The following is a 16,943-nucleotide window of genomic DNA, read 5'->3' on the forward strand; positions in this document are numbered from 1 at the left end:
CATGCCTCCTTTCTTTTACTTGTAAAATGATCATGTTTTTCCTTTTTATCTGGAAGAGTTCTTGGCAGGATTGGTGGAGACAGTATTTGAGGAAGCGTTTATATGCAAGATCACGTTATCATAATATGCAAAGCAAGCATAACATGATGACGTTCTAGTTTAGATTCCCAAGAGCAAGAAGCCTGACTCTCCCATTTGCTGCTGTATCCTGGGAACATGTTACACACCCAATACGCACTTACTGATTGAACAGAGGCCCTGGGGACCACAGCATCAGTGATGGAGCCTCACACACTCACACCAACCCCCAGGCTAGGCCAGCGACCTGGGGCCACGCTGCAGCTGCCAGCTGATCGGGGCAGCCTTAGCACTTCAGTGGGCCACTCCTCCATAAAAATATATTTAAACATGTATTTTATGACTGTGTTGGTATAAAAAGAAATATAATCCAGGCTGGATTCATTATTATATGCAGGCATTTTTCCCTCTTATGGAAAAAAATGATAAAACTAAAGACTTTCTGTGGCCCCAGTATGGCTGTGCCCAGGGACAGGTCGGCACTGATGCCTGGTGGCATCTTGAGAGTTCCTAATCCAGTTGATCTGGGGCATGGCATGGGCATGGAGCCTTTTAAATGCTCCCCCGGGGGATTGTTTTTTCATTGCTTTTTTTTAGAGCAAGGGCCTCACTCTGTTGCTCAGACTAGAGTGCAGTGGTGCGATCACGGCTCAGTGCAGCCTTGAACTCCTGGGCTCAAGCCATGCCCCTGCCTCAGCCTCCAGAGCAGCTGGGACCACAGGCACACACCACCACACCCAACTAATTTTATTTATTTATTTATTTATTTTGAGACAGAGTTTCACTCTTGTTGCCCAGGCTGGAGTGCGATGGCGTGATCTTAGCTCACCACAACCTCCGCCTCCCGGGTGCAAGCGATTCTCCTGCCTCAGCCTCCCGAGTAGCTGGGATTACAGGCATGCACCACCATGCCCGGCTAATTTTGTATTTTTAGTAGAGATGGGATTTCTCCATGTTGCTCAGGCTGATCTCAAACTCCCGACTGCAGGTGATCTATCCGCCTTGGCCTCCCAAAGTGTTGCAATTACAGGCGTGAGCCACCACGCTCAAACTTAATTTTTAATTTTGTAGAGACGAGGTCTCACTATGTTGCCCAGGCTGGTCTTTAATTCCTGGGCTCCAGCAATCCTCCTGCCTTAGCCTCCCCAAAAGGCATGAGCCACCGCATCCAGCCTCCCCCAGGGGATTCTAAGGTGCAGCGTGGGGTCTGAGGACAGTGGCCCTGGCCCTGTCGTACAGGATTCAGTAAGAATCTTTCCCATCTGGAATCATCCACCAGCAGCTGGACACAGCCGTGATTGACAAGGTCGGGAGGCCAGGCATGGTCCCCTCCACACTGCATAACAATGGAAGGAACAATCATTCCTAGCCTTTAGTCCCTGAGATCAGTGAGGCAACAGTCATTTGTCTTCCCCCTGGGGGTCGTTGGCCTGAAAGTCCTTGCAGGACTCCAGGAGGACTGAAGGCTTCCAGGCCAGTGCAGCTCCGGGCAGCTTGGCCCCTTCCCCTTATGCTCCATGCACCCAGAGACACATACACATGTGGATGCACGCTCACACGGGGCCAGACACTCATAGACAGCTACGGAGACACCCGGAGCCCAGCTCACACATATGACAGACACCTAGGCCCTCCAACAAACACCCACAGACACACCCACACATACACAGACACACTCCTACATATCCCCCCATACACAGCCCCCAACACACACACACACACACACACACCTATAGAGACACCCAGACCACCCCCTCACATATACACATGTGGACACTATCTGCTCACTGATAAAGGCCTGAACGGATTTAAGACTTTAAGACAGAAGGCAGGCAGAACATAAAATGAGAAGGCCATTAAGTTAGACAAACAACTAATGCAGGGAAAGGCAAACCAACATAACCACAAAGAAAACCTTCAGTGAAAATGGGAAGGCCAAGCACAGTGGCTCACGCCTGTAATCCCAGCACTTTGGGAGGCCAAGGCAGGAGGATCACTTAAGCCCAGGAGTTTGAGACCAGTCTGGGCAATATAGAAGACCCCAACTCTACAAAAAATTTAAAAATTAGCTGAGTGTAGTGGCGTGTGCCTGTAATCCCAGCTACGCATGAGGCTGAGGCAAGCGGATGGCTTGAACCCAGGACTTCCGAGACCAGCCTGGGCAACACAGTGAGACACTGTCTCTACAAAAAATAAGCCAGGCGTGGTGACATGCACTTGTAGTCCCAGCTACTCAGGAGGCTGAGGCAGGAGAATCACTTGAACCCGAGAGGTGGAGGTTGCAGTGAGCCGAGATCACGCCACTGCGCTCCAGCCTGGGTGACAGAGTGAGACTTGGTCTCAATAAATGAATGAATGAATGAATGAACCATACAGGTAGAATTACCCTATAACCCAGCAATTGCATTCCTAGGTATACACCCAAGGGAACTGAAAACATATGTCCACACAGAAGCCTGTAAACAAATGTTCTCAGCGGCATTATTCACAGTAGCCAAAAGGTAGAAACCACAGATGTTCATCGAGGGATGAGTGGATTAACCAATTGTGGTCTATCCACACAACGGAGTATGATTCACCCACAAAAAGGAATGAACCACTGGTCCATGCTACCATGTGGATGAACTTTGAAAATGTGATGCTCAGCAAAAGATGCCAGATGCAAAGATCACATATTCTATGATTCCATGGATATAGTATACCCACTATAGGCAAATCCATAGACAGAATGCAGACTGACGGGTGCCAGGGGTTGTGGAGAGGAGGGAATGGGGAGTGACTGCTAATGGGTTTGGGGTATTATTTTGGGCTGATGAAAATGTTTTGGAACCAGGTAGAAGTGATGGTTACATAGAACTGCGAATGTACTAAAAGCCACCTAATTATGTACTTTAACATTAGGTGAATTTTAGATGGAAAGAAGGAAGGAGGGAAGAGGAAGGGGGCAGAAATGTTGGCAGGGCAGCGCTAAGCCCACTGTTCACTCTTCCTAGGCAGGGTCGTGTTTTCTACCCTGATTGTACAATGCCTGCAACACAGCAGGAGTTAATCAATGATAAACAATGTCAAATCCACAGACACCAACCAGAGGCTTCCAGATGTTACCCTTCACACTTACTTTACACCGTGACCCCTCCCCCAAACACACACATCTATATATCCAAGTTTTACAAATAATACTCAGATCTATTATGAGTAATGCACTGTGACTTTTGATGAACCCATTAAATTGATTTTGCCCATTTGGGAAACCGGCCAAGATCACTTAAGAGGCACTGCAGTACTAAGAGCTTTAAGAATACTTAAATGCTGAGGCCAGGCACAGTGGCTCACATCTGTAATCCTAGCACTTTGGGAGGCCGAGGCAGGCGGATCACTTGAGGTCAGAGGCTTGAGACCAGCCTGGCCAACACGGCGAAACCCTGTCTCTACTAAAAATACAAAAATTAGCCTGGCGTGAGGGAGCGCACCTGTAGTCCCAGCTACTCAGGAGGCTGAGGCAGGAGAATCACTTGAGCCCTGGAGGAGGAGGTTGTAGTGAGCCGAGATTGTGCCACTGCACTCCAGCCTGGGCAACAGAGCGAGACTCCATCTCAAAAAAAAAAAAAAAAAAAAGGAACAGAAAGGGAAAGAAAAGGAGAACAGGTATTTAATTGGGAGAACATCTTTTTACTACTGCAGAGAGCAGTTACAAGGTGGTGAGTTACATGCAGTAGACTCTATACGTGGTGGTGAGCTATTTATTTATTTATTTATTCATTTTAATCTGAGCTCCAGAATCTTATTTAAAATTCTTAGATTTAAAAAAAAAAAAAAAAAAAGGCCAGGCACAGTGGCTCATGCCTGTAGATTACTACAGGCCTCCCAGGACTTTGGGAGGCCGAAGTGGGCAGGTCAGGAGTTCAAGACCAGCCTGGTTAACAGGGCAAAACCTCAGCTCTACTAAATATACAAAAATTAGCTGAGCACGGTGGCAGGCGCCTGTAATCCCAGCTACTCGGGAGGCTGAGGCAGGAGAATCGCTTGAACCCGGGAGGTGGAGGCTGCAGTGAGCTGAGATCATGCCATTGCACTCTAGTCTGGGCGACATAGCGAGGCTCCCTCTCAAAAAAATAAAAAGCAAAACTATTCTTGATGTCTCTTTCATGGCCCTTGCTACATCTACTTCCAATTCACTCATGTGCCTGCAAAAAAACAGGCGACTCATTGTAAACATTTGAGTCATACAGGGAGGAGAGGACCAAGGAACCAAAAGGCAAATCAGAATTCTGCAAGTAAAATTCCAACGTCTAGATTTACTGCTAACAGAAATCTTGAGCCCAGAAAGTCAGAGAAGGATTTTTAACATCCCAAACATGACAGGCTCTCACTGGGGAGAAAACTGAGGCCAAATGGTGTGAGTATATGAAGCCATGTTTATAAATAGTTCAGTATCCAACAGAAGGGTTCTCGTTAGCAACTGGGAAGCCAGTTGTCCCAGAGAAAACATTTTCACGGGTAACGCTGTGGTCAGCAAAGAATCCATCATATGCTTAAGTCTGGCTTCAAGAGATGCAGTAGCTGAATGATTTTGTTAAGCCACAAACCAACACTTCTTCGAAGGCCACCTCGCCTAGATGGACATAACAGAATATAAGATGTACAGCCACTTTTGGTTTCAGATTGGTAAAATTCCTCTTTGCGGTCCAAGTAGGTAGGTATAAAGCCCTTTCATTAATTGAATGTGAACCAGTGTTTGCAAGAGACTCTCAAGTCCCCACCAAACAGTGGCAGAACAAAAGAGCCTTTTAATTTGATATGTAAGTCCATACTTCGAACAGTAAAATGGAATGTCCAATGAACGCTTCACACTCCAGGCATCTGACATGAAAGTTCCGCGTAAGGCATGTTTTTACGATCCTGAAATAGGGCTCTTGTTTTGAAGACTTTGCATATGTAATTAATAATAGCTTGAGATCATGTATATGCCACCATCTGAGCCAAACTGCTAAATATGCATGGCCCCGAAACTACACAATCAAGATCTGGAAAGCAGCAGTTTTTCAAGACTGTAATTTAGGGTTTAAATGACAATGTAAGCCACACCAGGATGACATTATTTCCTTGCATCTAGCAAAATGAAGCTGTATCATCAGGTAGCAAAGGATGGGGGAAGGCGGCATCCATATTCCTGACATGTTACAATACCCTCCTTTTAGCATCTCACAAAGCATGTTTTGTTCGGAGAATGAATGGGGACAGTTCTCTTCTGTGCATTTTATTAAAACTTGAAAGCTATGGCTTGCCGCCATCAATGACGCCTATTGGGTTCCAATAGCCTCATGTTCAAATCTGACTCGTTAGCAAATCCACCCAGCTCAACATCGGTCATCTTGACATTGCAGGATATTCAGCAAGTCTGAAGTTTTTAATCAGGAAGGATTTTCTACCGTTACTGAACAAACAAAGGTTCTTTGTAGCAATGGCTGGAAATGCAACATGAGCCCTTTCTTCACACCAAAAGAACTCATAAATAGTTCACCGGGTGAACCAAAGACTTTATTTTTCAAAAGCAGGTAACACCAAAGTACTATGTGGTATCCATATTCGTTGCAAAAATGATAATTACTGGAATTTTCCAAACATCAAATGATGGGGGATCAATGGTTACCACTATCATTTTCAACCAATATACAGATGTTCGCTCAAGGTCTAGGTTTTATTTCTACATAGTAGTATTCACATGAGTTCCCTATTCTGAATTATTAACAAAACGAGGACCCTTGAAGGTCGAGCCCAGCTTTGTCTTGACTTCAAAGATGACACAGCAGCCAACCTAGAATCCTGGCTTGCTGCTTGAGTCCTAGAAATCATGTCTTCTCATGTTTTACAACAAGCCGTGTCTCTGAAAACTAAAATTAGACTTTAGATTCCTCTGAAACAGTTCTGGTTCCCAAGCATCCGCACCATGGTACCCAGACATGCTCAAAATGTGCTTTCCCTTATCTTTCAAAACCCACCACCAGGAAACCAAAACGGACCCCACTCTGAGAGTTCCATGATGAAGGTGTTTAAGAATCACATTAACCCCAAGTAAAGGCAGTAGATGAAATTATCCATTTCTTTTTCTTATTATTTTTTTTAAGTGAGACTACATTGGCAAATGGGAAAATGACACCAATCATTTGATTACAGAAAATGGTTTTATAAATCCTCCTCTTGAAATTATGTTCAGGCCCAGCATGGTAGCTTATGCCTGCAATCCCAGCACTTCGGGAGGCCAAGGCAGAAGGATCGCTTGAGCCCAGGAGTTCGACACCAGCCTGGGCAACATAGTAAGACCCCATCTCTGTTTTTTTTAAAAAAAGAAATTCTGTTCAAAAGTATTTCAGACCAAAAGGAGGTCATAAAAACTGTTCATATAATTACTCTATGAGAAAAAAATCCTTGTATGGAAAGGGGCACTGAAGATCTGGCACAGAGAAACAAGGGGAGACAGGCCAGTGATAAGATCCAGCCCTATTTTTCTAGCATGCATTTACGACCTTGTGGATATGTCTGTACTGGGTGTTAATAGCCCCCTCCTTGTATTTAAAAAAAAAAATTAAGAAATTAAAGTGGATCTGTGTGCTAATGAAGTCTGCAGTTACAGAATCTCAAAGCCAAGCCTGTAAAGTCTGTAAGGCAAGATCTTTGTCATCAGGGACGGGAAGAGACGGATAAGATAATGGTAGGCACTAAAGGCTGGTTCAGCCGAGCTCTGGGCAGAACAGCCTCAAAAATAAGGCAACTGTGGCTTCTCAGTTTGAGACTGCCACCAGAAAGGCCCATGGAAGCAGGAAAAAAGAGCCACTGATGGCAGATCACAGGAAGATATTCGGATAGGGCAATGATCACAGTTAGATGGCAGGACTCAGGGTCTCAGGGAGGCAGGAAACCGTGGAACTGACACTCAAGGGGAATGTCTTTGCAAGTCCTATGCACGACTCCAAGCAGCAATTTCTGGGGTTTGGAGATTTGTTAGTTTTGCGACGTATTCCCCCCAAAAGAAGACATGAAGGTGGGCCCCCTGGAGAAGTGAGACCACCAGGGCAGAACCTCCACCAGGCGTGAAGCTGGATGAGAGGTGGAAAGGACTTCCTGCGGCACCCGGCTCCCTCCACGTCTGGCTGAGTCCTACAAACGCTTGTAGGTGCCCAGGAGAGCTCTGCAGTTGGGACAGTAATGGTCCACGTCCTGCAGGGCATCCACGCAGAAGGGGATGAAGCAGCAGCCCGCTATGCACCTGGGAGGAGAGAGAGACACACGGAGCGCATTACTGATCACAACAGGATGGACACTGGCTGCCAAAAACATGTTCATGTCCTTCTTTGTAAAAAGGTCTTTGCCAGTATAATTAGGAATTTTGAGATGGGATCATCTTGGATTATCCAGGCGGACCCCTAAAACCCAATGACCTTAGAAGAAGAGGAGAGGACACACAGAGATACAGAGAGGGCAGAAAGAAATGTGAAGACAGAGGCAGAAGCTGGAGTGATGAGGCCATAAGCCAAGGACACCTGGACCTACCAGAAGCTGGAGGAGGCAAAAAATGATTCTCCCTGAAGCCTTAGGAGGGAGCGTGGCCCTGCTGACATTTTAGTTTTTGGTTTTGTTTTGTTTTGTTTTTGAGATGGAGTCTCCCTCTGTCGCCCAGGGTTCAAGCAATTCTCCCTCCTCCTGGGTTCAAGCAATTCTCCTGCCTCAGCCTCCTGAGTAGCTGGGATTGCAGGCGCATGCCACCATGCCCAGCTAATTTTTGTATTATTAGGAGAGCTGGGGTTTCACCGTGCTGGCCAGGCTGGTCTCAAACTCCTGACCTCAAGTGATCCACCCGCCTTGGCCTCCCCAAGTGCTGGGATTACAGGCGAGAGCCACCACACCCGGCCCCTGCTGACATTTTGATTTTGCACTTCTGGCCTCTAGAATTGTGTGAGTTAATATCTGTTGTTTTAAACACTAGGTATGTTGTAATTTGTGATGACACCCCTAGGAAATTAACATGCCAGCCAATGCCAAGGCTCCTCCTACAGACAGAGCCCCTTTGAGTATTATTTTCAAATCTGGGGTCATTTGGGAGTCTTTCAAAGTCTTAGATGGGCTTGGTGAACTTTTTTTGCAAAGGGACAGATAGTAGATCTTTTAGTCTTTTTGTTGCTGTGTTTTGTTTGTTTTTGTAGAGATGGGGTCTTGCTATGTTGCACAGGCTGGTCTTGAACTGCTGGCCTCAAGTGATGCTTCCACCTCTGCCTCCCAAAGTGCTGGGATTACAGGTGGAAGCCACCATACACCCGGCCACATACTTTCATCCTGATGAGCCATGGCGTCTCTGTTGCCACTGCTCAACTCTGCCCTTGGAATGAGAAGACAGCCACAGAGAATCCAAAAACCAACAGGCGTGGCTGTGTTCCTGCAAAACTTAAAACAGGCGCCTGGCTCCAGGGTCGTTTTGCCAACCCCCGTCTTACTGATCTCTTTTCCATATAGACAGGCTGCTTCTTAGAGCAACCAAGTAGAGTTCCCCAAATAATGCCTCTTAACCTACATAATCCACCTTTGGCACACACAGGCAGGAACCTCAGACCGCCTGACAACCAATGTTTGCCAAAAATGGAGTTAAAACTCAACCTTTCACAGGAAGACGCTGGTTTACATAAAGCAGAATTTGGAAATATTCTGATGAGGAAATTATCTCATGAAAGAAATTTCCTCCTATTGCCTAAGCTTTCCAGAGCTCAAATAAGGGCAGTCAATCCATTCAGCAGGAATCCTAACCTATGGCTTATAGGTGCAGGCACGGCTCCAGGCAGCACGCACACATATTTTATCCTCAGCAGCCCCTGAGGTGGGCGTTATTGCCCCGCACCCCCGTCTATAGATGGGGAAACTGAAGCACAGAGAGGTAAAGTCACTTGCCCATGGCCACACAGCTAGTGAGAGGCAGGATTTGAACCCACTCTACCATGTTTAAGGAAGGAACAAAGGGAGGGAAAGAAAGGTTGCCTCAATTTCTAAAGCCAGACTGGCAGAGGCCAATACTCAGTGTAAGTTTCTATTCCTCTATAATCCCAGCACTTTGGGAGGTCAAGGCAGAAGGACTGCTTGAGTCCAGGAGTTCAAGACCAGCCTGGGCAACATAGTAAAACCCCTGCTTCCACAAAAAAAAAAAAATTTAAAAATTAGCTAGGTATAGTGGCACACACCTGTGGTCCCAGGTACTCAGGAGGCTGAGCTGGGAGGATTGCAGGAGCCCAGGAGATCAAAGCTGCAGAGAGCTACGATCGTACCACTGCACTCCTGCCTGGACAACAGAGCAAGACTCAGCCTCAAACAAAACAAAACAAGTAAGTTTCTATTCCATCTTTCCCTGATTTCAAAGATAAAAATTTGTTTTAATACAAATATCCAGAGGCAATGGACTTTTTTTTTTTTTTTAAGCATTTTCTGCCCACAGAATGAAAACAACAGCAGAGTCCTATGGGCAAGAGGGGGAATCAGGTGCCCACAAAGCTGTTTTGTCTCCTTCCTTCCTTATTTAACACATGACCTCAAGGAAGTTAACTAAACTCTCTGGGACTCTGAGCCTCTTATTGAAGTTAGGAAGAGAAATATTGTTCCTTCTCAACCTCAAGTCACCAAAGGACAATGTGGAGGAATGTGCCGGTTGCATCAGGCTCCTGAAACTCACAAACACCGTTTCCTTCAAGGAAAAGAATGGAGCCCCTTGGGGTTTTCTGAGTGGCTCACGTGGCCAGGTATAAGGAAGCTACTTTTACCTGCTTGGTGGGAAACAAAAAATTGATTGTGTTTCCTCAGATTTTTCTCCCAGAACAGAAACTGTTATGTCTTTAAACATAATACCTTTGGTGCAGACATAAATATTTATATAATTTCCCTGCATGGGCAATGGGAAAAATACTTCGGGTCATAAAAGGATAAGAAGTTTTGAAGCAATTCCTATGAAGAATTTTAATGTACAGATTCTTTAAAGCTTCCCTCGGGCTCGAGCAAAACATTATTATTTAGGTCATGAAATTCTAGAAGAAAAAGGAATCCCTGAGGATATTGCCCTGTACACAGCTGGAAGCAGCTGTGAAGCTTGTCCCTTCATGCAGGGCGTGGTTTCAGCAGATAAGCAAGAAGAAAAGACGGAAGACCAATTTCTGGGGACTGTTACGCTTAAGAGCAGCAGGGATGACTTGGCCTCCCAGGGGGCATTTTTGTTCAGAACATTGGGGAGCATGGTGCTCCTAGCATCAAGCAGGTGGGGGCCAGGGATGCTATTCAATATCCTACAATGCACAGGACACCCCCTACAATAAAGAAATGTCTTGGGCCAGGCATGATGGCCCACGCCTGTAATCCCAGCACTTTGGGAGGCTGAAGCGGGTGGACCACCTGAGGTCAGGAGTTTGAGACCAGCCTGGCCAACATGGTGAGACCCTATCTCTACTGAAAGTACAAAATATTAGCCGGGCCTGACAGTGCACACCTGTAATCCCAGCTACTCAGGAGGCTGAGGCCGGAGAATAGCTTGAACCTGGGAGGCGGAGGTTGCAGTGAGCCGGGATCATGCTACTGCACTCCAGCCTGGGCAACAGAGTGAGAATCCATCACAAAAAAAGAAAGAAATGTCTTAGGCCAGGCACAGTGGCTCACACCTGTAACCCCAGCAGTTTGGGAGGCCAAGGTGGGCAGATCACCTGAGGTCAGGAGTTTGAGACCAGCCTGGCCAAGATGGTGAAATGCCAGCTCTACTAAAAATAAGCTGGGCGTGGTTGTGCACCCCTATAATCCCAGCTACACAGGACGCTAAGGCAGGAGAATCGTTTGAACCTGAGCAGTGGGGGTTACAGTGAGCCGAGATCGCCCACTGTACTCCAGCCTGGGCGACAGAACCAGATTCCATCTCGAAAAAAAACAACACAAATGTCTGGCCCTGAATGTCAAGCATGGTGCAGTTGAGAACCCACCCCCGCCAGCACCCAGAGAGAAGGGCAGGAGGGCTTGGGGCCAAGTGGGAGGCAGACTCACCCCAGCAGACACAGGCTCCCGCAGGACAGCCAGGTCAGAGCACCGGCGTTATAGGACAGCTGACTCACGATCATCTTGTTGCAGGAAGGACAACACATTTGGACAGGGCGGTCCAAAAAGGTGATGGGGTGCTGCACGTAGACCGTCTGCACGGTAACTGATGAAAGGGAGAGGGACAAACACAGGTTGCTCAGGAAACAAGGCCAATAGCATTCACTACAGGACAAAGAGAGGAACGCAGGGATGCCAGCAAATATTATATTTGTACATTTGTGTTCATAGCATGCGTTCATCGTTTGGCTATCTATGAGAGCCAAAAGGGGAAGGAACACCAGTGTCCATCGATGGACCAATAAATTAACACAGCGAAGTTTATCCATCCACCAGAATATGATTCAGCCTCAAAAAGAAAGGAGGACCGGGCGCGGTAGCTCATGCCTGTAATCCCAACACTTTGGGAGGCTGAGGTGGGAGGATTGCTTGAGCCTAGGAGTTTGAGATCAGCCTAGGCAACATGACAAGACTTCATCTCTACAAAAAAATATAAAAATTAGCCCAGCGTGGGAGTACATGCCTGTAGTCCCAGCTACTCAGGAGGCTGAGGTGGGAGGATCAGTTGAGTCTGAGAGATTGAGGATGCAGTGAATCATGATTGCGCCACTGCTCTCCAGCCTGGACAACAGAGCGACGCTCAGTCCCAAAAACAAATAAATAAATTTTAACCAGCCTCACACTGTGCCTAGCAGCTCTTGATAAATAATCCACTCTCTTTACACAAACCCTTTGATAAACTCTGACAGCCAATGATAAGGGCAGAGTTTACCAAGCCAGGAAACGCAGGCCAACTCTGTAAGACAACAAGCTAGTGAACTGTGTTGATACAAGAAATGAAAATATAAAATAATGCTAGGAAGAAAAAGCTATGTGAAAACATGTTCGAACATTCGCAAGAATCAGAAGAGAATCCAGGCCGGGCACGGTGGCTCACACCTGTAATCCCAGCAAATCCCTTGGCTTTGGGAGGCCGAGGTGCGTGGATCACCAGAGGTCAGGAGTTCAAGACCAGCCTGGCCAACATGGTGAAACCCTGTTTCTAAAGACAAAAATTAGCCGGGCATGATGGCGCGTGCCTGTAGTCCCAGCTACTTGGGAGGCTGAGGCAGGAGAATTGCTTGAACTTGGGAGGCAGAGGTTGCAGTGAGCCGAGATCATGCCACTGCACTCCAGCCTGGGCAACAGAACAAGACTCTACCTCAAAAAAAAAAAAAAAAAAAAAGAGAGAGAACCCAGGGTGATGAAAATCATCAAGCACTTCAGTTGTTAAGCTCATATTTTTGTTAAAGCAACTTCCTTCTGTTCCTTTTTACGTTGTTAGAATGTCATTTATATAACAAATGAATTAGGGGGAAATTACTGCCTAGAGTTAACTGAACTTAGTAATATTCATAGAAAGACCCTCCTTCCAGAAAAGTAGTATTGAATCATACTTTAGCACTTATGTGTAATATTTTTTTGGCAGGGGGCACAAGGTCTTGTTGTGTTGCCCAGGCTGGAGTGCAGGGGTACAATCATAGCTCACTGCAGCCTCAACCTCCTGGGCTTAAGCAATCCTCCCACCTCAGCCTCCCAAGTAGTTGGGACTACAGGTACAAGCCATCACACTCGGCTAATTTTATTTTCATAGAGACAATGTCTCACTATGTCACTCAGGCTGGTTTGGAACTCCTGGCCTCAGGTGATCCTCCTGCCTCAGCCTCCTCAGTAGCTAGGATTACAGGCGCAAGCCACCACACCCTGTTCATACATTTTATTAAGTGTTTTTGCGGTTCAAGAATAAGTTATTTGGACCAGGCTCTGTGACTCATGCTGATAATTCTAACACTTTGGGAGGCCAAGGGAGGTGGGAAGATCGTTTGAGCTCAGGAGTTAAAGATCAGCCTGGAAAAACAGTGAGACCCGATTTATACAAAAATTTAAAAATTAGCCAGGTGTGGTGCTGTATGCCTGTAGTCTCAGCTATTCCAGAGACTGAAGTGGGAGGATCACTTGAGCCCAGGAGGTCCAGGCTGTAGCGAGCCATGACTGCACCACTGCACTCCAACCTGGGCAACATGGTGAGACCCTGTCTCAAAAAAAAAGAAAAAGAAAAAGAAACTATTTATTGATCACAGGATGGTCTAAAAATCTAAAGTCATTATCTCATCCTCTTCCAGCTCAAAATAACTTGAACACAACAATAAGAGTTCACTTTTATCAAACGAGTACTCTGTATTTGGCACACAGAACTTCCTCTCATGTTAACAACTCACTGATATTTATAAATAGGTACTTGATGAAACCTATTTTACAAATGGGGAAGCTGAGGCACAAGGAGGTTATGTGAACCCAGGCAGTCTGATTCACGGGCCCCCTCTCTGAGCTAAAGATTTCTTTCAGAACTACCTGTGATACTAAAGCAGTGACGTACCAGGGCACCCTTGGGCGGAAGGAAGCACCAAAGGACAGGGACCATCTAGTTGCTCAAAAGCAGACGAGCAACTTGCATTGAGGGTGAGCTGGTATGAAAACACAATCACACATTGCTCAGGACAGTTTCTTCTCCTCCCTATTCCTACCTCGGCCCTGGCCTCAGGGCAGAAGTTCTGCATCAGACCTCAGGAGGAAGCGTGCGGGCCCTTAAGACACAAACTCCCATTCTCAGAAGAAAGTTGGTTGTGCCTCCATGAGATGTGCCAAAAGATTCGTATATGATGACCATGGGAAAGATCCTAAACCATACTTTATTACGGAAAAGCTGTGAGCCTCACCAACATGGAATCTAAAAGACTGTGTGTGGAATTTCAAGGTAAGGGGGTAAAACTGGAACGTACTGGCACTTCACTTAGACTCTTTGGCAGAGTCACTTCGGTCACTCTCCTGATTCCCAGGGTGGAGGGCCAAGGAATGGTAAGGGGGGCCTGGGAGGCCACACGTACTTGGATTGTTATTGGGGATGGGCGCTGGCTGGGTATAATACGAAGGAGGATTCATGCCCTTCCCATCAGGCCCCGTCACAAGCCCCGTAGTTGGCCCAGGCATGGGAGCTGGAGGTGTGGGGTAATAACTGTTAACAGCCACTGTCTCTTCATAGGATGGAGGTGCAGATGGTGCTGAGGAAGGCCCGGTGGCCGCCTGGTAAGGTCCTGGAACCGACATTTTACCTAAAACAGAAACAGAACATACCAGATAAGAAATTCAGTTGATCCCTCCCTCTCTTTTTCACCTAAGTCTTCAATTTTCTTTCTGGCAAACAGAAATTCTGAGAAAATGACTTCCATCCAGCTTTGTCCAAAAGCTAGGAAGAGGGTTAATGTCCCTTCAAGACCCCAGAATTAATCAAAAAGTAAATAATTACTACCAAAAATCACCAAAACCTGGAAAATCCAAAGTGGAAACATCAACCAAATACGAGTCATTTCTTCTTCACATGTTAAACCATTACCAGACAATGACCTATGTACCTTCCATATCTGGTGTTTCTTCTTCGTTGTTTTTTTTTTTGTTTTGTTTTGTTTTGGTTTGGTTTGTTTTTTAAACCACTGTGGTTTTCACTAACTGTTTCAGGTAACGGAAAAGATAAAGGCATTCAAAAACCAACCACAAATTATCACAAATAGCAAAGGGGCCAGATGCCACAAAATGCACACTGTATGATGCTATTTAAATAAAGGTCAGAAATAGGCAAAATGAATCCATGGAGCGGTTACTCTTGGAAGAGGAAGAAGAATCTGGAAAGGGGTATGAGGGGGCCTTTGCGGGGGGCGGGTCCTGTTCTCTTTCTTCACCTGGGGGCTGGTTACAGAGGTATGTTCAGTCTGTAAAAATCTCAGTTGTACAATTAAAATGTATATACTTTTTTGTATGTGTGTTATAGTTTTGTTTTTTGTTTTGTTTTATTTTTTTGAGACAAGATCTGTCACCCAGGCTACAGTGCAGTGGTGTGATCTCAGCTCACTGCAGCCTCCACCACCCAGGCTCAAGTGATCTTCCTGCCTCAGTCTCCCAGGTAGCTGGGACTACAGGCATGTGCCCCCCCGCCCGGCTAATGTTTTCATTTTTTGTAGAGATAGGGGTCTCACTTTGCTATCTAGGCTGGTCTTGTACTCCTGGGGGCAAGTGAACCTCCCGCCTTGGCTTCCCAATGTGCTGGGATTAAAGGCATGAGCCACCGCGCCCAGCCTGTGTGTTATAGCTTTTTAAGAAGGAAATACACATAGACTCCAGTTCTCATTTTGAAAAATGAGCACCAGAGCAGCCAGGCACACATTTTCTTTTGTGAGGGCAAAGAAAGGATTTCCCTCCAGCCCTGGCAGAGCTGCTGCTCGCCTAGAATTACACCCTGCACCCAGAGTGTGCTCCTGTCTGATGTTCCATGATCCAGCAGCCATGGGGCAACTGGAAGCAGACACAGTGCTGTTCTTTGTGTGGCTGTTTTTCTAACTGGGCAGGGTTCAGGCTGCCTTAGAAGAGCCATTCAAACCTGTCTCGGGAGAAATGGGAAATGAGGCTCCAGGGCAGCGAGCCACAGCCACCACTCCCCTCTCCCGACACTGTCTGCCTCATTTTCTAGAACTCGTGGGAAGCCAAGGCAGCAATTAATCCCACTGCAGGGAGAAGGGTAGAGTCCTTCTCAGAAGCCCTGCCTCTAAACCAAGCCCCAAAGAGGAGACTTCTCTGGAGGAATCGAAGAAAGGGTATTCACCTCAAAGTGGAAACAGAGACCAGATGCGGTGGCTCACACCTGTAATCCCAGCACTCTGTGGAGCCGAGGTGGCAGGATAGCCTGAGCCCAGGATCTCAAGACTAACCTGGGCAACATGGTGAGACCCCCATCTCTAAAACAAAACAAAACAAAAGGGCTGGGTGCAGTGGCTCATGCCTGTAATCCCAGTACTTTGGGAGGTTGAGGCAGGAGGATCACTTGAGCCCAGGAATTCACCACCAGCCTGGGCAACATAGTGAGACCCTGTCTCTACAACAAATTAAAAAAGTAGCCAGGTGTCGTGGCACACACCTGTAATCCCAGCTACTTAGGAGGCTGAGGCAGGAGGATTGCTTAATCCTAGGAGGTTGAGGCCGCAGTGAGCCATGATCACTCCACTGCACTCCAGCCTGGGCAACAGAGTGATACTCTGTCTCAAAAACAAACAAACGAAACAAAGTGGAATAGAGGCGGGGGAGTGAACATGATAAAAAGAAAGTCAGTAAGTAAAGATAGGTTGGGGCTGCATTCTAGAAAACTTTGAAAGTCCCTTGGAGAACACATGTTCAAGACTTCATTCTATCAGAATGCTGTCCAACAGAACCTTCTGTGAGGATGGAAATGCTCTGTATCTGCTGCTCAATATAGCAGCCACCAGTCACGTAAGGTTATTGGGCGTCTAAAATGTGGCTTGTGGCCGGGCACAGGGGCTCATGACTGCAATCCCAGCACTTTGGGAGGTCGAGGCAGTGGGATTACTTGAGCCCAGGAGTTCAAGACCAGCCTAGACAACATAGTGAGACCCTCTCTCTACAAAATTTTAAAAATTAAAAAAATTAGCCAGGCATGGTGGTGCACACTTGTGGTCCCAGCTACCCAGGAGGCTGAGGTAGGAGGATCACTTGAGCCTAGCAGGTGGAGGCTACAGTGAGCCATGATCATGCCACTGCACTCTAGCCTGGGTGACAGAGCGACACTCTATGTCTAAAAGAAAAAAAGAAATGAGCTAGTGTGAGTGAAGAACTGAATTTTTTTTTTTAGCTTCTTTTTCATCTTTTTACTTGCCAATGAA

General features: G+C 46.5%; 1 protein-coding gene across 9 annotated transcripts in view; it reads right to left on the reverse strand.

Moving 5' to 3' along the window:
* Positions 1–5,594: 5,594 nt before the first annotated feature.
* The window catches only part of LITAF (lipopolysaccharide induced TNF factor), a 39,186-nt gene continuing 27,837 nt past the window's right edge, over positions 5,595–16,943 (reverse strand). For all 9 annotated transcript variants that reach the window (XM_001142807.6, XM_001142883.8, XM_001142957.7 and 6 more), the window contains exons 2-4: positions 14,106–14,330; positions 11,131–11,287; positions 5,595–7,342 (exon numbers count right to left, since the gene is read on the reverse strand). In XM_001142807.6, coding sequence (XP_001142807.1) covers positions 7,234–7,342; positions 11,131–11,287; positions 14,106–14,325 — 486 coding nt within the window. In that variant the 5' untranslated portion in view covers positions 14,326–14,330 and the 3' untranslated portion in view covers positions 5,595–7,233. The remainder of the gene's footprint in view (positions 7,343–11,130; positions 11,288–14,105; positions 14,331–16,943) is intronic.

Source organism: Pan troglodytes, chromosome 18, assembly GCF_028858775.2.
Source record: "Pan troglodytes isolate AG18354 chromosome 18, NHGRI_mPanTro3-v2.0_pri, whole genome shotgun sequence".
In the NCBI taxonomy this organism is placed as follows: domain Eukaryota; kingdom Metazoa; phylum Chordata; class Mammalia; order Primates; family Hominidae; genus Pan; species Pan troglodytes.